This window comes from Haemorhous mexicanus, chromosome 2 (genome assembly GCF_027477595.1).
Source record: "Haemorhous mexicanus isolate bHaeMex1 chromosome 2, bHaeMex1.pri, whole genome shotgun sequence".
NCBI classification, from domain to species: Eukaryota; Metazoa; Chordata; class Aves; order Passeriformes; family Fringillidae; genus Haemorhous; species Haemorhous mexicanus.
The window spans coordinates 69920961-69947935 of record NC_082342.1 but is presented as its reverse complement, the minus strand read 5'-3'; the positions used below and the strand labels follow the sequence as shown (position 1 = coordinate 69947935).

General features: G+C 35.2%; 1 protein-coding gene across 6 annotated transcripts in view; it reads left to right on the top strand.

Annotated features, from left to right (window-relative positions):
* The window catches only part of DACH1 (dachshund family transcription factor 1), a 353632-nt gene that overhangs the window by 295328 nt on the left and 31329 nt on the right, over positions 1 to 26975 (top strand). For 4 of the 6 annotated variants that reach the window (XM_059839129.1, XM_059839128.1, XM_059839126.1 and 1 more), the window contains 4 exons: positions 8571 to 8722; positions 17126 to 17273; positions 21514 to 21657; positions 22119 to 22187. In XM_059839129.1, coding sequence (XP_059695112.1) covers positions 8571 to 8722; positions 17126 to 17273; positions 21514 to 21657; positions 22119 to 22187 — 513 coding nt within the window. Of the gene's footprint in view, positions 1 to 8570; positions 8723 to 17125; positions 17274 to 21513; positions 21658 to 22118; positions 22188 to 26117; positions 26185 to 26975 lie in introns of all 6 variants that reach the window. The other 2 variants (XM_059839130.1, XM_059839127.1) reach the window with 1 other exon arrangement.

Here is a 26975-nt window from a genome sequence, read left to right as displayed (position 1 = left end):
CAGATTACCAAGAACATGTGCCTTGTGACAAGGTAGCAGGAGCATTAATACTCAGGCCCCCATAATTGCAACATGGCTAGATATGGATTGCTTGAAAACACTGGCTTTTTGGTTTTTTTCCTGAAGAGAATGAATATTAGAATTATTAACTGAACATAGACCAAGGAAAATAGTGTGAATGTAATGCAGTTCCAGGTATTAACATAAACCCTTCATCTTCAGAGAATTACAAGTTACCAGCTGTGCTCTTATCAAAAACTCCCTTCTTACTACTGCTACACTTACAAAAGAGGAGTGCTGTTATTTTAGATGACAATGAAAAAAATGCTAATATTGTTGATATTCCTTATTTTTAAATCACTTTAAATCCCCAAATAATAGATGCTTTTCAACTTTCATGAAACATGTCCGGAGGATTATTAATACAAATCATGTGGCTCTTGAAATGATCCAATAAAATCTAGCAAAATGCAATTGTTATATTGTCTATAATGTTTTTTTTCTGCGTTTTGCAGTAGCCATATGGAGGCATTTACAGGGAGGAATGGGCAGCACAAAAAAAAGTATGCATACTGTGGATGCATTGCCTTGTGGATTGCTTGTATCAGTTGAGAAGTGCATATTTATGTCCATAATTTTGAAAATGTGCAGTTTAGTCTACGTTCATCATGCAGTCCTAAAGTCCAGTCCCTAATTTGAAGTTTGATGCTAATCAGGAATTTAGCTTAGACTGAAAATACTTGGCTTGATCATTTGATTCCGCATGTATTAGGAAAGCTGGATATATGATCAGGGAGACAGCTTCTGAGCCGGCACAATAAAGAAATTAAATAGCTGGTTTTGTGAATGTTGGGGCTTGATTTCCTAACCAAATATCCCTTTGCTGCATAGATGATCATGGTCACCCCTCAATTTGGAAGCAACTTTGGAAGAAGCTGAGAAGGACTCTTGTGAACCTATAGGGAAACCCATTTGCAGAACCCTCTGTGCACATATAAGCATCTAAGCAGTTCCCATAGAATTGCTACAAAGCCAAGACACATCCTTTTTAGCACTCAGTGTTGCCTGGCTGATGGAGTGGAGTCAGCAGAGTACTAATTGGGATGTTTGACATGAACCAGTAAAATACAGATATATTTTTTCAGCACCCAAAGCACAGATGGCCTTACTCTGCATCTAGTTCTGGCCAGTATCCTGTAAGGATCTTTAAAAAAGAAATAATAGGCATAGTTCTTACAATTAAAAACTGCAGGTCATAAAATTATAAAGTGCCTTCTTTTTATACTAATATATTACTAAAATGTAATAAAAATATTTAGAATAGCTTTTTAACAACCATTTCATCTTTTAACAATAATTTCATCTTTAGGAATTTAGAGTTAAATTCTTAATTTCTTAAGAGTTAATGAGTGTTACTGTCAGGTGTTGAAGTTATATGTGTTTTATGGTATATACAGTATCATCCCTGACTATCCCATTCCTTCTTTTTTCCTGATAATTCAAGGCACTTTAAAAAATTGTGTGAAAAAAAAAATCTGTGAGTAAACAGGATACTTTTTATTATGGGGACAGAGACCGTGTAATTTTGTTTTGCGTGTTATGTGTTATGATGCCAAAGTACACAGAACAGAAATACCACTGGCATTTTAACATTCCATTCTATAGCAAAATATGTTTGTTTAAAAATAGGAATGATCATTTATTCTAGAATATTATGAAATCCTTAGAATAAATAAATAAGCCAATACTGCTTGACCCAGCCCTAATCAGTAATAGGCTGCAAAATAAGATAAAGGTTATTAAAATAATCCTTTTATTGAAAGAGAAAATTAGATAAGTTGTGCTGATTGACTCTGAGGCCCTCCTAGGGACATGTAAAATGAAGAATAAACTCAACTTGATCTAGTCCAAAAAGCCTGAAGAAATCCTCACAGCTGGAACATCACCACTAATTACATTTTTGCTTTTTGAATATATATTGCCGGCTCTTTCCGTTCATTTTTAGTGATGCTATACCCATAATTCCTTAACAAATTAAAATATGCGATCTTTAGAGAATGTGGTTTATATATTTGCTTTGACAGCTGTAAATGTCACTTACATTCAACAAAAATTCTTGAAATACCACAAGAATTATTTCTGCAAAATCTGTTGTATGTGAAAAACAACAGTTTAGCTGTTTTGTTTTTTTCTTGTTGAGTCAATATAAATTTCTTGCTCCTGGGCAGTCTTTCTTCTTCCCTCCTTCACCTCATAATCCCACTCTTTTTATTCCTTTCTAAAGTGTTTAGAAAGGAATGATAGTGAAGGACACTGTGAGTGTCCTTCCCTATATTCTCAACTTTATCTTTCCTCACTTATTGATTACTCCTAGCCTTTTTTAAAGTTCTCTCTATTTCCAACCCTCTATATCCTTATTCCAGCCAGTAATACAGTCCTTCCCCCCGCCACCCCCCCTATGCTTATAGGTAAGTTGACTTACAAGGTATCAGCATAGAAGTGCTACCAGTAAACCTTGGAGATAGATTGATCCCAAAAGTTTTGTTCAAGAAGTGATTCTCCATCTGCCTCTAATTTGCCATTATGGAGGCAACTCCAACTGCAGTATGCTTAATGATCCTGTGCAGCAGTGAAGAATGATGTGTAGAGATCATCTGTAGATCTGCATGTTCTTTGGAAGGATTAAAGAAATACTGGAAATTTATTTATTGAATTTTTTTTCCACAACGGAAGAGCATCCAGTTAGCACATAAAGTTTTTAGTGGTTAAAATCTCAGAGAACTGTCAGGAAATACGAGTCTTACTGTTGGCAGGAAAGTCCTGCATCTGAACCCACCTCCAAAGTGAACTTGTAAAACGAAGCTCTTATGTCCTTTTATTCCTGTGTGGTTCTTTACATCAAGTGAAGGTGTGCATATTTGGAAGCCATGCCACTTGGGAAAATGGTCCACAATGGCAGACTTGCTACAAATATGGATGGGTTCTGTAAGACCTCCTTGCACAAATATATGCAACTGTATCATGTGCAAAGCCAATTTGTGTAACACAGACATTTGAGAAACTTAATAGCTGTGATTCTTTCCATGTAGGTTATTAATTTTTAGTCATATTTCGTTATTAGAGAGCTGCTACTCCCAAAGTCCTTAGGCAAACATGCCAATCCAAGAATCAGAACTCAGTAGACAGCATTTGCAATGGTATTATTTACCGTGAGAGCACCAGCCTCTTTGAAGTGTTACAGAAACATTACCCAGTCAGTCAGCCTATTTGAATATTTGATATTCCTTCCTGATTTCCAGCTGCCACAGTTGCAAATGTTTTAATTTCAGAATATTTGGATGTCCTCGAGAACTGTTGTTTGTATAAAAAGAAGTAAATAAATTGTAGATTTAAAAAAAATAAAGTAAAAGGATATATATCTATATATGTAACTCTTATAAAATATATATACATATAACTCTTCTGATATATTTATATGAGTTTTATAAGAGTTTCAGTACCTTCCTTTTATAGCTGGTAACATCCTTCACAGTCATCTTGCATTGCCCCCAGTTACATGTGGGGTTAACCTTGAATGACCAAATCTATAAAGCAGCCAAATTGTATGGGAACTGGTCAAGAGGATTTTATTTATTTGTTCATTTCTTTCTTTGTTTTTATCTGCCTGAAATGATTAAATATTTTAGTTGATAATATGGGACCCCTTGTTCTTTTGCTATAATATAAATCAGGAGTTATGGATCAATTAAAACGGAAAAGTTTCTCACACTTGAAACCTCTAACAGGGACGAAGGTGAAATATAAAGCTTTGTACTAAAGAGTGTTTGACAACATAAACCAAAATAATACTAAGCCAAATGGAATAAATTGTTTCCACAATGTAGAAAAAGAATATGCACCAGATTTATGGTAATAAAAAGTGGAAGCAGAATCCTCTTTCATCATTCAAATGGTAAGTGTGAGCCTGTGTTAGGAACAAATCTATGTGGAATATTTTGCAGAGAACAGAAAGCCTCAAGATGCATTGCAAAAAAAGCATGACATGATTACAGAATGGCAGTAATCTGTATAGTATTTTTTCAGCGAACTATTATTGCTTGCTTTCAAATCCTGGCAATATCAATATTTTCCAGTTTGATTGGTGACTGGTCTGAACTTATCCTACTTGCTTTTAAGAACAAAGACAAGAGAATGGCTACCTCTATTCATCTATTATTGTTTAAATAGCTGTCACAGCTTCCAGGATGTCTGTTTCCATGTTATCTGGTAAAAGAATAAAATAGAATGGCAACAAACCAAATAGAGTGAAATATGTTTGTTATATTTGGCCCAAACCAGCTGCTGTTTACAGATAAAAACTGGTTTGAACAAAACCAGGTGAATTTTGGAAACTGAGGAACAATGGATGGAGTGGTTGTAGCATTTACAAATATTTTAAAGATACGTGTCGCATTCAGACTTGCCTGTTATGGTGATTTAGTTCATATGTCAAGACACATATTCATCTCTGCCTGGATACTGTAGAGGATTGGGTAACAGCTTGTCCTATCCTTGTTTATTTGTTAATTTATAACATCTCAGTTCCCAGCACAAACCAAGGCAGGCCGGGATACTTCTTTGTTCTGCCTTGTTCTTTCTTTTTTCCCCCTCCTTTCTTTTCATTGTTGTGCTCCCCACTCTGACAATGGAGTTGTAGATTGACCCTATTTCCCCTTTTGCCCTGACTTCTCTTCTAACACTTCCTTTGATGTGTTTAGACTGAAAATACCAAATCTCTGTTTCCCAGCAAGGGCTCATCATTTTGCAGCATTGCTCTGCTAGTAGTGAAAGAGGAGCATTAGTAGTTCCTTTGCAGCAGTTTAAGAGATGTTAGGCTAATGATTATTTGGAAACAAAAGATATCTCATCCCTTAGAGAAAAGAGGACTTTTGCAGGAATTAAGTATTTTTAATTTTTTTAAAAACAAGAGGTCATATTATTTTGCTACTAAGATATGTGGTATGTTTTAATTGGCTGTGTTTACTGTGTGGTTTTTCCTAAAAATGCATTTTTTTAAGATTCCCTCAATCATTGCTTATCTCACATCCACAAATATCCACGCTTCCTGTGTATAATATGTACATTTGCTCTGTTTCAAACATGCTCACACTCAAAGTTTATTTCACATGGGACATCAAGAAAACACAGTCACATTAGTCTGACTTTTTTTTTCTGAGTTGGTATTTCATTAAAACAAGTTCAGAGTAAGTTCATTTCTCTAGTCCTACCCTTCAGCGTAAATTTGTTTCTGTTATTTATTATAACATTATGGTTTGGATGTTACTTTGAATTCATATCATTCTACTATTTTTTGAGTTTCTTTGCCTATTGCAAAACCTTAAAAAATCTTTGCAAACTTCATATGTTGAGCATGCACAGAGTACAGCAAGCATAACATTAAATAAATTGCAAAGTAGTAATATAGTAAAAAAATTGATCTCTTGCCTAAATTATATTACAAGGTCTGTGTTAGGAGCTCTCTGTATCTCAGCCATTGCATGGAAGAGCAGTTTTTGAGTTAATTAAGGCTTACAGAATTTTTAAGTGGGTCAGTTTTATCTAGTATATCTTAAAATATTTTGACAATTTGAGACCTGAAATATCAGTAAGAGTCCAAGTAGTCTTAGAAAGTAGGAAGTCATTGATCCATTTTCCTGGCAAACCTAGAGGAAAATGATGTCTTTTCAGTTTCCTTTCTCATTTACATGAATCAGCTTCACCATGCATACTAGTGATTCGACTCTTTCCTGCTGTATCATGCAAGAGCAATACCTTCACTGCAACTACTGATACAAAGAAATCTCTACCCAAAAACACTTAGGGATGGAAGAGGAGCATGGAAGAGGTGCTTTTTTTTCCTTTTATTTTAAATTTTTTTGTTTCTTAATTTTGGGTAAAAATCATTTGGGGAAGCCATATTTTCACTAGAGGAAAAAAATTTTCAGCCACAAAATAATACTACGGACTGTTTATAAATATATTGTCTAACTAGTTTTGTTTAAGTTTTGGCTTATTACTTTTGATTAATGAAAGCATAACAATTCTGGCAGCGGTTTGGAGTAAACCATTTGCTAATGATTCTTCACACTAGAATAGGAGTGGAGAAGTTGAGCTAAGCTAGTTTTCAATACCAGGAATATAATATAATAATAAAATAATATATATTATATCATTCATTTTTTGTAATGATGTGGTGAATATTTCTATAGTATTTTAAAATTGGAAAGAAAACACTTCTATTTAGAGCCAGATTTTAGTATGTTACTACAAAATTACTATAGAGCTATTCATGCTGCTGTGGGGTAGCATGAGTACAGAGGATACATCCACATAGTACGTTTTTCAGAGCCTGCTTTGAATCTCAGTAAGGTAGAAAGGAAATGGTTCAGAGATCTAGAGCCAGTTTTTGCTGAGCACTGTAACATGACTGGAAAATTTAAATATAGCTGAAAAAATCCATTATGATCTGAAAGGTCTGAAGCTTTCCTTGGTCAACATTAATTCTTTTCAGTAACCTCAACTTAGAAAGCTTTTGAATGAGGACTTTATGAGAAAGCAGTAATTGTGGTGTGAATTGTGACAAACAGGGCATAAGGAACAATCTTAGTCCTTGTGTAGTCCATCCTCAGCCTGAGCCACAGGGAAGTTGGAAGAGCAGCAGCCAGTATAGGATCTCCCCAAGAGCAGATCTTTCCATCTGAGGTGGTCATCTTAGGTTTCTCTTACAGTCAACAGGCAGAAATCTTCTAGAGGAAGATTTGCTTCTTCCTGCAGTAGATGCCTGTGGGAGTTCAGATGAACCTTGAAGTGGCATCTGCTTCTTTCCACTGGCTATAAAAGATCTGAGTGGTACCAGCCCAGCAGCAGATGTCCAAATGCCTGTTTGGGTAGTTCTATGGAAGGACATGGTAGGAAAAGCTATTACTTTAGCACTGTAAATGCTGGCCAGCGTGACAGAGCTGATGAGGAGATGGGACAAGAAATCTGCACCTGAGTGTGGTTAATAGAGGTTGCTTCCATCTCTAGGAATGGTGATGGGGACAGTTGGAATGCACTGGGAATTTGAGTTATGAGTGGCCCATCCTGTGGTCATCAACACTCTAACTTTTTGTTACTGCAGATTTCAATTTTCATGGTCCTAGACTATGTCCATTTAAGAAAATACTGCATTCAGTCCGAGAGAGCTCTTTTTAGGCAACTAGGATCAACTTTCAGATGCAATTGTAATGTACCTGATAAAGTAAATAGAGAAGTACATCCATTATTGAAACTATAATTAAATAAATAAATAAAGAGAAATTTGACTACCCCAAAAGGTGTATAACTTACCATGGTAAAGCCAAAATGGAAGAAAGTGAGTCTGACAAACTCCTTTGTAGTCATACAGCTGTGCAGAATCTGCATGAAACCTGGGGCACATTCTGATGTCCTTGCATTGTACTGAGATACATCAATATGTGTCTGTTAATGAATGAGCCCTTGGTAAGAAGAGCATGTATAGATATGTGTATCTATATATATATGTGTATAGATAGTTTTCCTTTTGAAGAGTTCAGATTAACATCTGGTGCAAAGAAATTGACCTAAATTTCTATATCATATCAACTGTAGCCTAAAAATATTCCAGAAAGTAAAAAAAAAAAAAAAAAAAAAAAAAAAAAAAAAAAAAAAAAAAAAATTAAAAAAATTTTAAAAACCCACAAATGAGGTTATTGAAGTTTCTATTAATTTTGGGTTTGGTTTTTTTTTTTTTCAACACTTCTTAATCTGTTCACAGATTATCTGTGAAACTTTAATCTTAGAAGTCTTCAAGCTGTGCAAGTTTTTTCCCATTGTGGTGTCACAAGTGATCAGATCTGATTTTTACAAAGATCCCCCACTAAGGAGCTCAGCACTAATTGTTAGAAGATGTCCATGCTTAAAAAAAAATTAGGCCAGTGATTGTTACTGTGCTGGTAATTTCATGTACTGTTTAGAGCATGTTTTAATTGTGGCAATCAGGTGTATTTTCTTGATGAAAAATGTATTGAAGAGCTTTTCTTGGTGTTGCAAAATCTTCTGAGCTGTAAGTGAAACCATTAAGAGTGGGAAGGGTTAATTGTATGGGAAGCCTCGTATTCAAATACTTCTCATATACAAAATATATGTCATGCTAGAAAATATTCTATTGTCAATCCAAATAGAACACAAACTAAAATGAGATAATTGGGAAGGTGCCCATAAAGTCAGCCTGAATATATTATCACAAGTATATGTGAGATAATATTTGTTTTAAAAAGATTCTATGGCACTGTAAACTCAGTCTCATTAGAGACTGCATTTAAAAGGCTTATAAAGTTACTCATTAATGTTATCTTGTTGTATCTCCACAGCTTTTTCATTAAAGAAAATTCAGCAGAAAGCATTTTCTCCTGATAGCAGGAACCAATTTGCAATAAATGTTCTGGAAACCACTAGGGAAGCCATTACTGAGGTCTAATAAAAACAGACAAGCGTAACTTGTTCTATATTTTTGTTTCAATCACATACAGATGAGACCCCGCTCTCCACACCAACCGCAAGAGACAGCCTTGACAAACTTTCTCTAGCTGGGCATGGGCAACCACTACCTCCGGGTTTTCCATCTCCTTTTCTATTCCCTGATGGATTGTCCTCCATAGAGACCCTTCTGACTAACATCCAGGTAGGCCTTTTTGTAGATCGGCTTAAAAGGATGGAGAGGAGCCAGTTTTGTCTAAATTAATAAAACCATTCTAGCTTAATCAGTTCCTAAGATTATTTGGATCAACTAATTTACTGAAACTTTCCTGTAATTTAGGTTTTAAAGGAACCACAGCAAACAAATGAATTTAGAAGCTGTCAGATACAGTACATAAAAATACAGATTGTATATTAAACCGCAGCAGAAAATTCAATGTGAATTACATTGGTGTGTTTAACAACATTTGTCTTCAATGCTCTTTTTATTACAGGCTAATGAAATGTATCTTACTGTTTAACTTAATCTCATTTACTAAATAGAGAAAGAGTTCTTTAATAAATAGTTATTTCAAATTGCTAGAGTGGCATGGTGGAAATGATATTTAAAGCTATTTGAAATGTGTCTCTCATAAAAGCATTTACAAAAAGCACTTATGAATGAGCTCATTTCACTTAAAGTATTGTCTTCAAAGAGTAGGCTTCAAAGGGTATTACCAAATTTTACACAGATTTCCTGTTTGGTAGTCACAATGTCTCTTGTGTGTACAGTAAAGCAGTGTTCAAATATTATTTATAGTATACACTATGTATAGCTTGAAGCCAAGTTGTCAGTGTTTCATATTAAAATTACGAATTTTTTTTTGTCGACGAATTCAGTTATCTTGTCCTCTCCATATGCAAATTTTGCAACAATATGGTTGGATATGGCATGCAGAAGCAAAATGATAGTGCCAGAAATAATGCAGCCATATTGCATATTCCAGAGAAGCCTTGTCTGGGCAGCTACCAACTTCCAATTTGTCACCATATATTTTCTACTCATTCCTGCAAACACATAAAATCAATTGTATTCTATCCAGCAAAGAAAGGATATGACGTGGCAGGGCCAAATCCTGCTCACTTTACTGTCTGAAGCAATCTCATTAAAATTTATGGCACTTCAAAATTGTTTTATGAAAGGTATATGAGCCATTCATTAGTTGTGTTTTGAGGTCTAATAATGGAAATATACTGCTATTTAAGAAGTAAATATTACTATCTCTGCCTGGTCTGAAAAAGCATATTTATGATTACTTTTTGCAATTCTGAGACGTAGCATCTTAAATAATTAAACCATGAACCAAGATAACTCGATAGCAGCGCTCTTGTAACATATCTGCTGCAATCTGTGAAGATTGTATTTTTTTTCTTAAAGCAGAAATACAGTTAGTAAATTTTTAGCTGTGCGTACATGTACAGAAAAGTTCTTAGTAATTATTTTGACAAATGTTTGCACTCAGTGTCTCTAGACAGCAACCTAATGAGCAAAGCATTCAGCATCAACAGGTTAGCTAATCTCGTGATTGAATATGAGGGTGCTGCACTACTTCAAGATAAATGACCAGGATTAATTTGCCAAGAATGCATTCAGTTTTGTTTTACAGAAAATGTGAATGTGAAATTCAGTCGTTACATTTTTTTTAAAATATTCTAATCTTACCTGGAAAGAAAAGATAAAAGACAACATCATAAACAAACCAGAAACTTTTTTATGCCTTCTCTTGTAGTGCTTTTGAACATCCTGCTCTGTACCTTGGGATTCTATATCATGACAAATCATCTATTAGTGGAAAGTGGTGGGACATAAGTCCTTCTGGATTTTTTCAGTATGTCCCCACATCACAATACATAGTTTTGACAGATTTCTAGTAATCCTTTCATAACAGTATATGAAAGGCCTTTCCCTCCCTCTCCCTTGCTCCAGGTGTTTTATAAGGACAACATTAGAAATCTGCTTTATAAAATAAAAAAATAAATAAAATTACACAGATTTTCCCATCTGTGTAGGAAAAGTTGACTTTTAAGAGCAGCAGAGTATATTACAATATCACATGGACAATAGTGGCAATTTAGTTAATCAATGTCATTTAAAATGGTTTCCTATTATTGCTATTTCATTGCTATTGCAATGAGAGGGGGTTACCCCACGTCCACAAATGAGTTAGATACTGGGATGCTGGCACTTCCAGAACAGAGTTTTAGGTATTTGATTACAAGTTCAAATTTGTTGATGGCATCTGTGGAAAGAGGCAATTCTTTACCATGGTCCCTGATTGCACTGGAATTTGTGACTTTGCTAGAAAGTGTATAAACCATACATGAAACCCATGATGCATTTATTACCTGAATTAGAACGACTCTTTTCACTGAGCCAGTGGCTCCTTGCTGCCCTTTGGACTGGATGTGTTTTGCATCCCTTTCAGTAGAGATGTGGTTTCCATGGGGAGGTGGAGTAGTGTGATCCCTCACTGTTCTCTTGCTGCAGCAGTGGAGCAGGTCTGACTTCCTCAAATAGATTGCCAATGGCTTCATGAGTGGATTTGGTAAACACTGCTCCTTTTTCATGCTGAAAATAGGCATGTGTCCTTTCACTGAAAGGGTGTATGTCTGCTTGTGAAGTGCAAGTCTGCATTTTCTGTTAGGTCATGGCTCTGGGGAGCACCCACAGCATACCACATACTGCACTGGAGGTAGCCCACACTTTCAGGATGTGATGATCACAGGAATATACAGGCAAGGAGCTTCTGGCTGCACCAAAGTGCATGGACCTGGCAGTGGATGTCTCTGCCATGATCCCCTTCTGTGGTGCAAGACCTGGAGGATCAGAATAATACAGACTTAGAACAGGATTAGGGTGTCATATGGGTGCTAGGAGCTCTAATTTTGACCTCTGACAGGGTAAAAAGGATCCTAAGTCTTGTCATTGGAACAGTGCTTTTTGGGTATGTGAGAAAAATTTCTAATAATTTTGTTATTTGAAAATAAATTTGCTTGAAGTCCTGCAGATGCTGATGAGCTCAGCTGAACTTGTTGCCTAACTGTAATTCTGTTTTAGTAGTATGAATAATTTTTTAGAAGTGACCTCTGAGCAAAAGTGAGTCTCTTTCTTCCATCTATACTAAAATTAAATGGATAGCTCCGATCAAATTCATAATTTTAGGCAAATATTAAACTAGCCCATTTGCCTCTGCTGTCACCAGTATGTCTTTCTGTATGCCACATATATGGGGTTATTTTTACTTCTCCATAAATATTTCTTTAAGCAAAGTACAATGTTTAATTATTTGTACATTTACAGAGGAGATAATGTCAATACACAATACCTGAAATAACCAGTGTTGTTCTTGCTGGGGACTGCTGAAATACAAAAAATAAACTCTAAAAATATATAATTAAGCAAATAGACTCATTTAAAACAGAATAAGATTGGGAATATATTTTCTAATTTGGATTTATAGCTGCACATCTAAAAGGAAAAGAAAATAAATTTCCCCGGAGAACTCAAATAAGTGATATGTCTGTTTTTTCACAAAGGGTATTTGTAGATTTCTTCTGGATTAAATGCTGGAAGTCTAAGCACAGTTGCAGGGAGGATGAAGGGTGGGGGAAAGTGAGTCACAGCAAAAGGCTGTGTATGTGCTAATGAGAAGGCTAAAGATGTCTCCATACCCCTCACATAAGTTTACCTTTTTGAGTCATGGCCTGATTATGCCAAAGTATGTTACAGCCACGGCTTTTCATGATGCTACAGTATTCTTGGGTAATAGGAATGTTCTTTCAAGCTTTTAGAGTCTGAATCTCTGCTGTCCCTGAGCTGAATTTCCATTAATATCTAAGGGTTTTATATAGTTGCACCGTGATAGCTGTATTTTTCTGCGAAGACTGTATTGTATTGACACATTTTTATTGCTAAATACTTTTAAAGATATACCTGAAATAATTTACAAGTTTCCCGTTGATATTAATAAAAGCATATATAAGCATTGCAAACTAAATTCCCTTCTGAAAACAAAGAAAACTACTAGCTTTATTGCTGTGAGTCTCCTGCACTGTTACTGTCTATCACTAAATACTAAGGGAAAAACACTGCAAACAGTGGATAAAGTAAAAAAATCCCATGTTTCATGTTATTTTATCTATCCTTTGCTAAATTTAAAGAGAATTATTTATTATTTTATTTTTCACAGAATGTATTAATGGAAAATATCATTTATACTTGTGTAATATGCCTTTATCTGTGATAAAGTATACAATCTGAGATATTAAAAAAAGTTGTCTTTCAGGAGTCATCTCTAGAGATGTGTTGTCTTGTTCACAGTACTTAGTCACTAGTCAGTTATAAATAGCAGATATTCAAAAATTAACATGTGAAGTTAACTAGAATTGTATGTATATATTTTCTTTTGTTCTAGAGCCTTTTACTAGATGCTTTTAATGATGACAGCATACAAATTATATATATTTTCCTTATTAAAAGAGAAGCACTGTTTTTTGAAAGTGGTTTCACCATGAATTGCTAATACTGCAGAAAGAAGCCCTGAACTGCAACCCTCTGGAAGCCAGGAGTTTTGAATAGAAAAACTTCCTAATGTGCATGCCCTGATCTTCTAGTTTCCCTTTTTTACTCAGTGTGGGCAATTGTTGGAAACAGGATATGATCTTCTAGACAGACTGTCAAACTAATTAGCAAGGTCATTTTAATGTCACATGCAAACGTGTAGCCAACTAAATTCTATTAGGTGGAACACACACTTACAGATGCAGCTAGAAAGAGCTGCATCTTCCCCTCCACCTTCCCCTCCACCCTTTTCAAAGTAGGCAACACATTATTTGCATAATTTAAAAATAGTGATGAGTATTACTGGTTTTAAGACTGAGTTGAGGTTTGATGTATGTTTAGTTTCTGTAGGATCATGAGGCTGCCTTTATATGATGGTCTTCTCTGATCAGAGAATGGGAAGAAATTATATATCATCTTAGCATTGTGTTTGGGACAGTTCTAAATGATTTGTCAGTGAAAATGCTAAAACAAATACAGTAAAGTAAACAAATCAGAATTATCTATAAATTTCCAGAGAATAAAATATCCATTTTTGACATTAAATTGAAATAAAAATTAAGAGAGACACTGAAAAGAATTGCCTGCTGTGCTTAAAGTCAGGCTCCAGATAGAGCTATACTGTTTTAAAAACAAATCTGGAACCTGAGCATGTTCACTACAATTATCATTATCCAGCCTCCATAACATCTGACCTTCCCTAAAGAGAAATATTTTCTTTTTGTTAATGTCCCATGTTGCACTGCATTTCCCATTGTCATTGGCAGCATATTGATTTAATATCAGGGTAGAGGATTAGCCATAGCAGATACAAGTTGGACATACTGCATTTTGTATAATCTTCTACAGTTGATCCACCGGGAGAATTAATAGAATTTCATGCAACTCTGAAATTGCTATTCCTGTTCCAGGGGGCACTAATGATTTTTTAGAAGTACTTTTTTAGTTTTTCTCAGCCCCTTCTGCACTGAATAAAAGGAGGTATTTAATGTTTTCAGTATTTTTGCATTAGTGCTGTCATTGGCAGCAACAGCACTTTTGATATGCATCAGTTTGGCTCTAGTGCAGATTTTTTTCACGTTGGATGCCTACTGATGTGCACTGATTTAACTTCTAAAAATGAAACTTAATTTTGTGTAGCTTATAAGTAGTCCCTAGTGAATCTTGGCTCCAAAAAGCTAATATTTTTCAGACATAATCAGCAGCAATAGGTAATGTATTACCATTAGCTATGTTAGCAAGTATAAAAAAAAGGAAAGGCTGGGGGAGGAAGTGTGGTGCAGAAACTCAATAGAAAATGTAATATTCTTTTAGCAGCTTCCTACTTTGCAGCAATTCTTAATATAAAATTACATCAGTGTTACACTCTAGTGTTATTCTCCATGTTTATTCATACTGATTGTTTCATATTTAAAGAACACCAAAATATTGTGTTTTCTCAGCCAAGGACAATAGTAGTTTAATAGTAATTTATTTTAAACCGCTACTGATAATACAACCAATCAACACATTAAGTGATGCCAACATTGGCATCTTGCTAAATAATCTCTAGGCTTTGCACCGAGAGTACATCTTTCAAAGATAAGTCAACAAGAGCAATCAGAGCAGAAAATTAGAATTTGGTATCTTAGAATTAAAATACAGCTAAACTAAAGTTTTAATTGGGGTGATCTAAAAGGGCACTTGATGTAATGATCTCTTTCATTTGTTACTAATTGTTTGTTCCTGATGAAGAAGAAACATGTACATGAATGTAGTTGATTTGAGTAAAGATGGCAGTTGCTTTAGTGGCTTGATTTTATTGTTAAACAAGATGGATTTTAAGAATTTGTGAAGACAGTGTTTGCAGCTTTAAACTTCCTAGACAATACACTTTTCATCAACAAATACTTTTCATGTAATTTCTCTAATCTGATTTATTTATGATTTGGATGAATCACATGTTCCAGTAAGTGAGGAACAGGAGGAGATTAAAACACTCTAGAGTTTAAGCTTAAGCCAGAAACAGGTAATGATGAGCAAGTCCTACTTCAGTTTCTTACTCCTTCAAATGCACCAAATGTAGGAGAATATGGCCATGGAAAAGGAACAGAGTTCAAATTAAGATGAAGTTCCAAAAAATAGATTGTAAACACTTCCCAAATATTTCAAATTGTATTTTGCTTTACATATGTACTTAGAGCTTTTTAGGTAATTTTTTTTGTTTTTCTCTAATAATCATTCAGCTTTAACGTTCAACCCAAAAGACCTTTGTGATTTAGCTATTTTACAACAGCAAAAGAAAGCTGCTAAAACTTTAAACATATTTGTGAGGACATTTGTTGTGTTACCATTGTTACCACATTTCCAAACATGGTTCAGCTCTTATTTAGTGTATACCATTTTGCTGACCATCTGGGCATTGCAGTCAGAAGGTGTTGAGTTCTTCCAGCTTCTGTGGACTTCAGTAGATTGAAGTATAAGAGAGCTGCAGAGCATTAAGCTCTGAACATGACAAGATTTGAGGCAATGGTTTAAGAAGAAGGATGAGGAGCGCTGAACATAACGGACTCTGAAAACAGAACTAAAAGAGGATTTTGAAGGACACAAATTTCATACCAATCATTGACACTGGGAAGACTAGTGGGATAAATGTGCAGACTCACAAAACACTCGCAAAAATATTTTTTCTGTTTCTCAAATATCGTTATACTTGCTTTTTTTTCCATTCTTCTTTAGGAGATATTTAAAAAAAAAAGTGAAAAAACATGCAACCCAGAATCCAATTTAGGAAGTGTGGCTGAGGGATAAGGAAGTTTGTTTGGGAGAGGGGAATCATGGTTTTATGTCTGTAGTGCTCAAACCAAGTCTTGAGTGTGAAGCTTATATCTGTTAGCTGAATGTTTCCCTAGCAAAACCATTGGGGAGTAGTAGTCTGTCTCTTTAGTTGGCATTGTTTTGCTTTATATCAGTAATTAAATCTCTGTTGGGTCAAATTATCTCTAGGGTTAAGTTATCAGGAGTCTTGCCTAGGATGTAGGAGAGTTAGTTTCCATGGAGGTTCATATATGAATATCCACACTTCATTATCTACTTTATTATGATAGCTTCAGTAGGAGAGATTCGGGTGTAGACCCAAGACCCTGAGGGCCAGGCTTTTGGGAAAGGGAAAAGGATATTTGCATGTTCATTTATTTCAATTCCATATCTCCTTATATTTTGATGCCTGGTCTCAGTGTCCTCTCTCGTTAATATTATTAATAATACACTGTTAGCTGTGCTGGGCTCATCCGATTTCCTTGCAAAAGAAGATGGAATTTTGAAGTTGGAATTCTCAAAGGAAGCTTAAAATAATCTGAATTTTTATTTCCTGATGCACTAACAACAGAAAGAAAGGTAGAGTTTGTATCCACCATCTCAGGTCAAGAAATCAAGAGATGATTGTGTTTTGTTTTTCTGCTGTGAGATAATAATCCTACAAATCAAGGAACAGACTTGTTAAAACAGAGATGTTTTCCTGCTTTGTGACTGTCCTTTCCTTACTATCACAATATACCTATAGTCCGTGGAACATTATTGATATATGTAAATATTTGAAATTAACAGTAATTAACAAGGATGAGGAGCAAGAAGGCAAGACTTTAAAAGAGCCTTTCTCCTTAAGCTAATTTCCATTGGCTTGAGCTGGACTAGAGATTGAATTCTGTGTATGATGTGACTGTGAGAATGCCAATTTTTCTTAAGAAGAGTAAACCTATTCCTGTATGTTTTTCACATGAGTTATATGCACAGTCACAGGTGAGTTCTCATTTTCTAAGAAAAGCTGACTCCCATCTTTTTACAGATTTTTGTCCACCTGTTAAAAAGTTAATTCCAGTTAAAAATTGCTGCTGATAATAGGTAACTTTGATCCTGTGACAAAATTTTTTTTATTTCTAAAATATCACATCACTATCAAGGAAAAATAACAGTAGTTAGCATGTCAGCTGTTCTAACATTCTCCAAATATCCAACTTTATCTTTGAACAGGGTCTACTAAAGGTTGCTATAGACAATGCCAGAGCTCAAGAGAAACAGGTCCAACTGGAGAAAACAGAGCTGAAGATGGAACTCTTCAGGGAACGAGAACTGAGGGAAACACTTGAAAAACAGTTGGCTGTGGAGCAAAAGAACAGAGGTACCTTGATTAAGCAGACATAAACACCTTGTTATTTATTTCCTTAAGAAACAATTTTCTATCAAACACCTGTGTTTTACCAACATTTTACCTCCCTTAAATCATGTTAGGTCTCAGCTGACTGCAATGAAGGATGTTCTGCCTAATTTTGTATAGGGTCTTCATGAGACTTGGAGCAAGGATGCTCCCTTTTCTCAACAATTTTCTTGAATATTCTTACATCAGTAATACAAAAGCAATTATAAATACCCTATGTGCTGTAACAGACCTTTGTAGGTCGTGATCATTAGGAAAAGCGATAGCTACTTAATAGGATTGTTTCAAATTTAGGAATCTACAAGTTTTTAGGAACTCTTTTTGGTTCTTATAGTGCATATTGAGGCAAACTGTATGTAATAAATATAATGATAATATATGAGCTCTTTATAATGCATAGTAGGTAAAATACATGTTTGTAGAAGTAACAGTGAAGGTTTTTCTTGATGAAGCAGAAGCATTAGTAGCATTTGTAGCATTAACATCAGCCCACGGTAGGTAAAACCTGTACGTGTTAGATGTTTTTAAGTAATTACATTGATGGTGAAGGTGAGGCAGTTTGGAATGATTTGCAGTAACAATTTGTATTTTGAGCATGTTTCTATCTTTTTTTATGCGTTCATCTCTCTGTCTCTGAATGTCTCACCCTTTAATAGTGCCTGATTACTTTTCAAGACCTCTGGAACTCCCTTGCTGTTTAACTCAGACCATGACAAGTCAGATGTGTATTTTTGCAGGGCTAGAGTTAGAAGTCTCTTCTTGTCCAGTTTAATTTTCTGGTAACCACCTAAACAGAGAATCCCAGGAACAATTGGATTCACTGCCAATGTCATTGTGCCTTAAACTAACATGCTGGCAGTAAGTACACAATGTAATCCTGTTTCATGCCTTGACCCATTAAAGGAGAGGACTATCACGTCATTAATTACCCTTTTTTTAACTTATGAAAAAATATTTTGAAAGACAATTGCTGTTAACAATTATGACACCTGTGCAGTGAGTCATCCCTTTGTCCACAACTGGTCCGTTCTGCTCAATACAATTATATTACTTACACTTCTAAATTAATTTGGTAAAAGAGTAAAGTAATTTGGTTAGTCTTCACAACTTTCTCACAACTGCTCAAATATATGTTCCTTTTTAGAGTTGTACAATCACATGCTAAACAGACAAGGATTGAGGGGGAACCCATCTGATCTTTAGTTTTGCCATCTACAAATTAAGCATCTCATTTTAATGAATAGAAGTTCTCTTTCTGGACAATAAAAAGAAACTCTTATACCCTGTTTTCAGATAGGTAGGTGGGGTCAATTGCACTGTGAAGACTTCTTTCTCTTCCCTTTAACTCTGGAGGTCACATGGTTGACAAGGCTGTGCTAGACAATGTGTTTTGAAAAGATAAAAGTAAGCAAAATTAATTTCACTCAAAGTTGTATGTCAGAACAAAACATGGGATAGTCTCTTATTGTGTCCAGGTTACTGAAATAATTGGCAATATTATTTTCAGCATGATGCATTACCTGCTTTTGTATATGCATCCCTCTAATGACCATCTTGCACTGGGAAAACAGTCAGACCAAAGAGGAATGGATTTGAACAGTTAATGGTGGTATGCAGCAAGCCAAATATAATGAGGGTGACTATCTCTGCTAGTGGATACTTCTGTATAAAAGAAAGAAAAGTATGGATTATTCTTTCAAATAAAAAGATCGAAGTAAGAGAGAAAAAAAAAGGCCAGGTTGTAATCATTGTGAAAATTTATTCTTCAATTAAGGGAAGGAAAATGCATAGGGGTCTTTACCTACTATTAGTTTTTCAAATAGCAAGTGTCTTGTCTTAAAGAAAGTTTACATGTCTTAATGGAAGCATAAGCAAGATGGGAGAAATGTACCAGCTTCCCTGCTAAGTGAAGAGATGCCATATGAAAATACTGAAAAACACTTAAAAGCTACAGCGTAGAAACACAAGCCACTGTGTCACATACAGGTCAAACCCTTCATGTGAAGGGCATCTTCAGCATTAGGCAACATCTATCTGTCTTTTGCTCATCATGTTAATGCAAGTCAAATATAAATCTGTTCAGTGGCTATAGATGAGTATTTTTGCCTTTTTTTATGGACTGTTGGATTCACGGCTGCTACTGTATGTTCTGCAGAGCTGCTTATTTACTGTACTGTTTCCTTCCTTCTTTTTAAATTTTCCAATTAGTGATTCCTAAGGCTGTAGGATGTGTCTCATCAACTGGTGAAAGTAGGATAATATCTCTTCTGTGAGCAGCTACGCAGTAAGGGTTTGCTAATTCTGGCTCTGACTGCTGTAGTCACATCTACAATGTGTCAGCCATGATGACATTTTAATTCAGAAAGCAACATATGTTTCCTTCTCATTTATTGCAATCACTTTCAAAGTACTTATAATGAAAACATTAAAACCATGCAATGATTCAAAATGTATTTAGTTTAGCCTTTGTATAGATGCTAGATGTTCTTTGATAGTATCAGCTAATTAGCCCGTTAAGTAGTTAGCGTTGTACAAAATGAGAAACAACCAAAATTCCAAAGTCTTGGATGTAAATTATGCAGTTATTCTGACTACAGGATATGTGCTTACGTTAATTTTGTGCCTGAACAGTTCTGTATAGCAGCACAAAATATACAAGATCATCTAAAAGGTTGTTCTTCTCAGCATATGAATTAAAGAGTAATAACAATGACAGATCCCTTTAAAAGTTTCATTATTTGCATTTTGTGAATGATACCACCATCACTGTCTACTGTCCCCGGGGAGTATGAACTGGTGGAAGTATTTTTTTGTATTTTTCAGCATTCATTCCTAGGCATATACCAGAGATTACTTTGCAGTGAGATACAGGGCTAGATAGATCTTGATGTGCAAACCTAACAGTTCCTGGTATCTGGGTTTGGTAAGGATAATTCTTCTGCTGCATATAAAGAATTCTTTAGTGATAATTTTTTAGTTAGTGTCAAAATAACAGAATCTCCTGGAAAGGATTATCCTGGAAGATCTTAGGACAAAAAAGCTTTTTACATGCACATCCATGAAAACACTAAATGTGCTATATAAGAACAGTTAGGGTGTGGTGGGGGAGAAAATGCTATCCTTTACAAGCTTACATGATTGCTTCAGAGGTCCACTTTGGTTTTAACATAGAAAAATTGGTTGACTTTACCCTTTCCCATCAGGAGCATAACTTGCAATATGTTCCTTTAGTCGGGGATCCTGCAAGTCTTACCTTTGTGGTTATAAGTCAGTGGTAACATAGAAAAGAAAATTGTGATGAAGTCCCATACTGGACTTGCCATCCTTTTCCTAAATAGTATAAGATGAAGAAATTGAAGAACATTTTTTCTACACAAGGACTTCCTAAATTTTATTTCAAAATACTCATTTATTTACTAACATTTTCCCTCACGTTTGACAAAGCATATTAATATTTACTTGACTGGAGGATCCAGCACAATAAAGGATTTGCTGTGAGTTCTTCAAGGTTAGATGGCTGATGGGACAGGCACCAACAGAAAGCAAAAAGGAGAAAAGGGAAAGAAACAATGGAAATGTGGAAAATAAATAAATTTGAGGAAGAGACCAGGAACCAAGAGGTCAGATAGCTTCAGGAAGCAGAGCTTGGAGGGGAGTTAGAAGTCTCAGGGCCTTTCCCCAAGAAATGAGGACCAAAGCAGGGTGGGGGCTGCCCAGGACCCAGGCAGATGGATCCCCTTCTTATGCAAGAGAAGCTGCAGAGAGGCAAGAGCTCCATCACTGTGTGTCTATTAACTGTGCTATGAGAAATAGAAATGGTGAAATTAATTCTGAAAACCCCCTCACCTCCGGAGACAGGGGTTTATCTCCGTCAGATGATTCCAAAAGTACATTCCATTGCTGGTTTTTGAGGTTTTCTGATTAGAAAATTCACAGATTCTCAGCTGTTTATTAAAAAAAAAAGAAAAAAAAAGTCATTGCTTGATACCACATACAGTTTTCAATACTGTCATATAGAACAGTAGCATTTAGAATTTTCCAGGGTGATTCCAACAAATTTCAAGTAATTTAACTGGTTATTGTGTGATTAATTGGTTTATATGAACATCTCAGTTATAGTGTTTCTCAGGACCCTTAATAGGTCATCGTGCAGCCAAGTTTCAGATCCAAACTGAAGTGCACTGATGTTATTTTCCTTTCACAGCAATAATTCAGAAAAGGCTAAAGAAGGAAAAGAAGGCAAAGAGGAAATTGCAGGAAGCACTTGAATTTGAGACTAAACGACGAGAGCAAGCAGAGCAAACACTGAAACAGGCAGCTTCAACAGATAGTCTCAGGGTCCTAAATGGTAAGAAGCCAATTTTTGCCTCCGTGCCATTAACTTCCAATTTAAGTGCCAGAAGAATCTGGTTATATAAAAAATTTATAACATGAGGGAAAGGGAAAAAAAGGAAATCTCTTTCCTACATTCAAATGATACCTGTATCTTTATTTCTTTGTTACTTTATATAGTATGTGCAAATAAATTCACTGGAGAGAATGTTCAAACTAGGACAATTTTATATTATTAGCTTGAGAAGTCAATTTTTTTCTTCCTTTTTTTCTCCCCCCCGCTATGCTTGAAAAATCTATTGCTCATTAATCTTCCCAGTCTAACAAAAAATTGTCCTGGCCTCCAGTCATTGTTCAACATTAAAAAAACTGACAAAGGTTGATTGTATTGTAATTCAGCATTGGAGTAACAGGTTGTAAAAAGGGCTATAAGAATCAAATGAAATATGTGTCAGTCTTACCTTTCTATCTTTCTAGACTCTCTGACCCCAGAGATAGAAGCTGACCGCAGCGGGGGCAGAACAGATGCTGAAAGGACAATACAAGGTAGGAATTTGCAAAAGGCTATAAATCTAGATCTTGCTATATGAGTTTTTCCTCAGCTTTAGACTGCTATTCAAGCATGTAGCCTACCATCTGGGCCACATCAAAACAAGTTCAAACAAGGTCAAGTTCATCTTGCTTGTTTATAAGAGAGAATACATTCTGTGCTGATAGATTTTCTTTAAATTAATAGGTCATTTTTGTTTATACAGAGCAATTAAAGAAGAATAATTAATTTGAAGCAGTATTGGTTTGAATCTCAGACATGCTGAATGCAGTTTTGGTGAATATGTGTAGTTTGATTTGAGTTAATAATGTTTTTAAAGGTATATTTGAAACATCTTGAGCCTTTTAACTGTACAAATGGCTAAGCCTAATGGGTAACATTCAAGGCATGATGAGAATTTCATAGCTAATAGTCAGTGGCAGTTACTGAAAGGTGTGTTTCAATAAGCTACTCTGAGCATTAACAATAAATAAGCTGTTTATTCCCATCTTGGAATTTTCATTTACCACATCCCATTATTTACATTTTAATAAAACAAATCTGCTGAGTAAATTATACATGAAATACTAAAGAGAGCCGTGTTACTTCCCCTGTGAATCTAAATGTATATATACATTGCAAACATCAAGATATTAGTAAAGAGCAAATTTTGAAGATAGCATTTATGTTATAATATCTGTTCTTATCAACAGGCTAAATCTACCTACATGAATACTAGGCAATAAAAATGGCAATTGTTTTCAATGGTAAATGAAGGTGCATTTTTCAGAGGCAAGCCTAAAAGGATTAGCTCCAGTAATCACACTCAATTGCCTTTATTTTGCATTTTGAAGTCAATCATCCTAACAGTATCATTTGACATCTTCTGTGTGTTATTTAATCACATTTCCTAACTTCCAAGGAGTTGTTACTGGTGTGCCACAAGGAGGCTGTAACAACAAAATAAAAAAGTCAAGAAGCTTTTAACGGATTGAACACATAAACAAATACCAAAGATGCAATAAGTTCTTATGAAAGACAAACACACATATATAAACAAAGACATTTAAAGCAAGTTATGTCTGCAGAGTCAATAACACAGAAGTTGGAATATGCCAGATTAAATGTTGCCTGGAAAGTGAATGCATGTTATGAGGTCTGTTACCCCAGAATCCTGCCTTCCTTCCCATAAAACATGCACATTATTCAAAGCACCCTTTGATATAATTAATTTAGTAAGAATTCAGCCATTATTTCAATTTGGTTTAATCCAGACATTTTGTTACTTCTTTGGATGCTAAAACAGATTTCTAATTTCTTGGGAGGCCATGTTGCTGCACTGGTCGGTGCAGTACTTGTTCTCATTACAAATATTAATTGCTCCATCTTCAGAACATTCTTGCAAGGAAGTGAAATTTGGAGTATTCCAATTTGATAGCTGGGAAACAGAGTCAAATACAGATTAAGATGACATATTGCTTAACTGTCAAGTATCAAGGACCTAATTTTTCAGAATAATTTGCATTTTTGGCAGAAGCATGCAGGTGTAATCAAATCACTGTTCCTGTTGAATTTGGTCTTGCTCATAGGCTGAAATATAAAGTTGGATATTTATAATATGAGCAACACAAATTTGAGAGCATGTCTTCTAAAGGATTTATCCCAAACTATATAGGAATAACACTTCAGCTTTTGAACAATGACTATGCATTCTTTCTCAGCTATCCTCTGCTCATTTCATATATTTCCATTTTTGCAATAAGTGAAATCAAGGATGTGCAGGAGACATTCCTAGTAACGACTTTGCCTTGATTCCCTCGTCCCAGGTGATACACATTAAAAACAAAACTAAAATCCTCAGATGATTATTTAGTTCAAGACTGGACCGTGATATTCTCTGATTGTGATATTGAATCATATTGCAAAGGCACCTTAATTCTGACATTTCCTGTGTCTACTTTGTTCTCTCAACATATAACCAAAGCAGAGGGTTTTTTAAGGAAAAGGAAAGAAGCAGCAATACAGTTTTCAAGTCTTTCAGTTGAATGTATTCAGCTCAATTATCATAGAGCAGTTCAGGACTTTCAGATCTAGTGCAATATGTAACCCTACAACACAAATGTAACTGTAGGAACATATTGTCAATGTAAATAAGTCATTATAGGGTGACAAGTTTCAGAAATAGTTTAAGAAACAGTTAATAGCAGGCAAGTCATGCCAAATGTCAGGACTCTTTGTGTTCATTTCCAATATTGGAAGGAGGATTTCCTTTCACCATAAACTCCCTTTTCTGTGTCCCCCTTGCTATGTATCCCTGTGTATCTGTACCAGTTCCTTTTTCTTTCTTCCTCCTCCCTCCAATCCCACCTTTTGCTAATGTAACACTTTTCCTTGCTCTACATTGCATTACTCTTCTTTTTTCCCCAACTTCACATTCTTCCATCATTCTCTTCTGAACTCAGTTTCGTGCCACCCTTATTATTCCCTTAATTACAAGCTCTTTCTCTCTTCATGACCCCCTGGCTCTGTCTGACCCTTCCTGTTGCCTCCTCCCCTTACCCAGTCATTTCAAGAGCTGCATTGACATTTCCTGTTACCAGCCTTTCCTGTTGCAAACCCATCTCTATCTGTAGTGTCTGCTTCCCCTGTCTCCCTGGTCAGGCTCACATTCCCTACTTGTTTCAGTGCATTTCTGTTCCTTTTCTTTTCGTGTACCTGCCTGGATATCAGGGAGGGAAGCACTGAGAGGGTTCCGTTCCAATTTCAGTATTTAGCATGACAATTGTAGGCAGGAGTGAGGAGAAAGAATTGCAGGGAAAGAACCACTTCATTCCTGAAGCACTGGAATAAAGCATGCTCAGTACAGGTGGGGCCCTTTATCTGCAAAACTCTACAAAAGCTTTCCAGTGGTTGAAACGTTTTCCAGTACTTTGTTAGATTTGGTTTGGGGCAACAAAGACCATATTGTCACAATTATACAAAATTTCAATTGTGTCCTTACATTTTATTTATAAATGATATTGAGTATACTTTGGTATGCACTATAGAAGAAATATCATATACAAATATGTATTATATTCTGTTATTCCATATACAGTATATTCCATAATTAAACATATAATACCACCTATTGAATCTTTCAGGTTCTGAGGAAAAAATTCTTACTAGGGTAATACTTTCTTATTCCTCTCAAAAATATATTAGTGTCTCAGTATCTAAGCATGCCTGGGGTAATAATCTTTTTATCCACAATCATTTTTCAATTTACTGTGTTGAGCATGCTATGTAGTTTCATAACTAAGCAAACAAAGGTAGGAAAGCTTCAGTGCTCTGTAGGGAAGTGATATAATTGAAATACAAAGTGTAATTTCAGCATTTAAGAAAAAATTATGCAAAAAAATAATAATTAAAACTAAAGATTCTGTTTACTATTATAAATAAATAGATACTTGTCAACTTGAAGTTATATCTAATGTTGCTATTTTTAAGTATCACTTTGAAGAGTAAGGAATAGAACTAATTTAAGCATAGAAGATAATTGCATTTGTCAATAAGGGGGTATGTTCTGTTCTATTTTTTCGTCTTGTAGCACTCATTTAGATTCACTTTTAGCGCATGTAAAGTCTTTTGTAAAATGGAAGCAATAATAAAAAGGAATTTGAATACAAGAATAAAAAAAGAAGCAATGCAGGGTATTTTAGGGTTGTGTTTGAGTTTTTTAAATACTTTGTAGATAACAGTTTGCTGCAATATCCATAAAATGTTAACAAATAGTCATAATAAATAATTCAAATTTGGGTCTCGGATGTACTTATGTATTCTTTTGAGTGATAGAAAGAGATACTAAGCTATTAGGGACTGGTGAAGACACTGGTTTTAAATGTTTTCTTTGCTTCTGTTTTAAATAATAATAAAGCAGATTATCCTCTTCTCCATACATATTGTAGGTTCACTAGATGCCTATGCCTAGCTCCCAATCCGGTTTCCCAAGACCCCCTCATCCCACACAAAAAGGTACCATACAAAGATAATGTTTGACTTTTATATACTGTTTTGTTAACAGACCTCTTACTAAGCACTAGAACAATGACATTTATTGCCACTTTTACTTTCTTATTTCCACTGAATTTTCTTCTCCATCTGCTCTCCATTCTTCTCAATACTTTCCAGGTATTTGCCTGCCTACATTATTATGTTTTCTTTTCCTCTATATATCCCACATTTGCAATTTTCTATCTCCCAGTAGTTTCCCTCCCAAGTCCTGTAACTTCATTTTCATTCCATTTAAACACCAGTCGCACACATTATCTAAAATCCTCTAAAAGTATTCTAGTTCTGCACCATCTTCACCATTGACTATTCTTTCCTTGTCACATTCCCGTAATGTGTTCCTTTTCCCAAATTGCTCACAAATGGTTTTGTGCTGTTGTCCCAAAGCTGTTTTTGGTAAGAAGAGGAAGATTAATCAAATTTTCCTTCATTCATGTTGCTATTTTTTGTCTTTTCCATTTATTTCAAATTTACTAGCAATTGTCTCAGCTTGTACCTTTTCTACTTTCTTCCAAATAATTTCCAACTTCTGCATGCTGTCATTCCAGCTCCTCCTGAAATCAGCTCAATCTTTTTCTCCTAAGTCTTCTTACCCTGCTCAGTTCCCTGAATTCTCAGTTCTTTCTATTTTTTTTACCCTGAATGTTTTTTTTTTTGTTGCAAGAGGCCCTTTGCATTTTCTGTGTTCTCAAAGTTCTTCCATCCTGCTCACTCTCAGTCAGTTTTTTCCTCAGTTATGCATTCTCCTCTAGCAG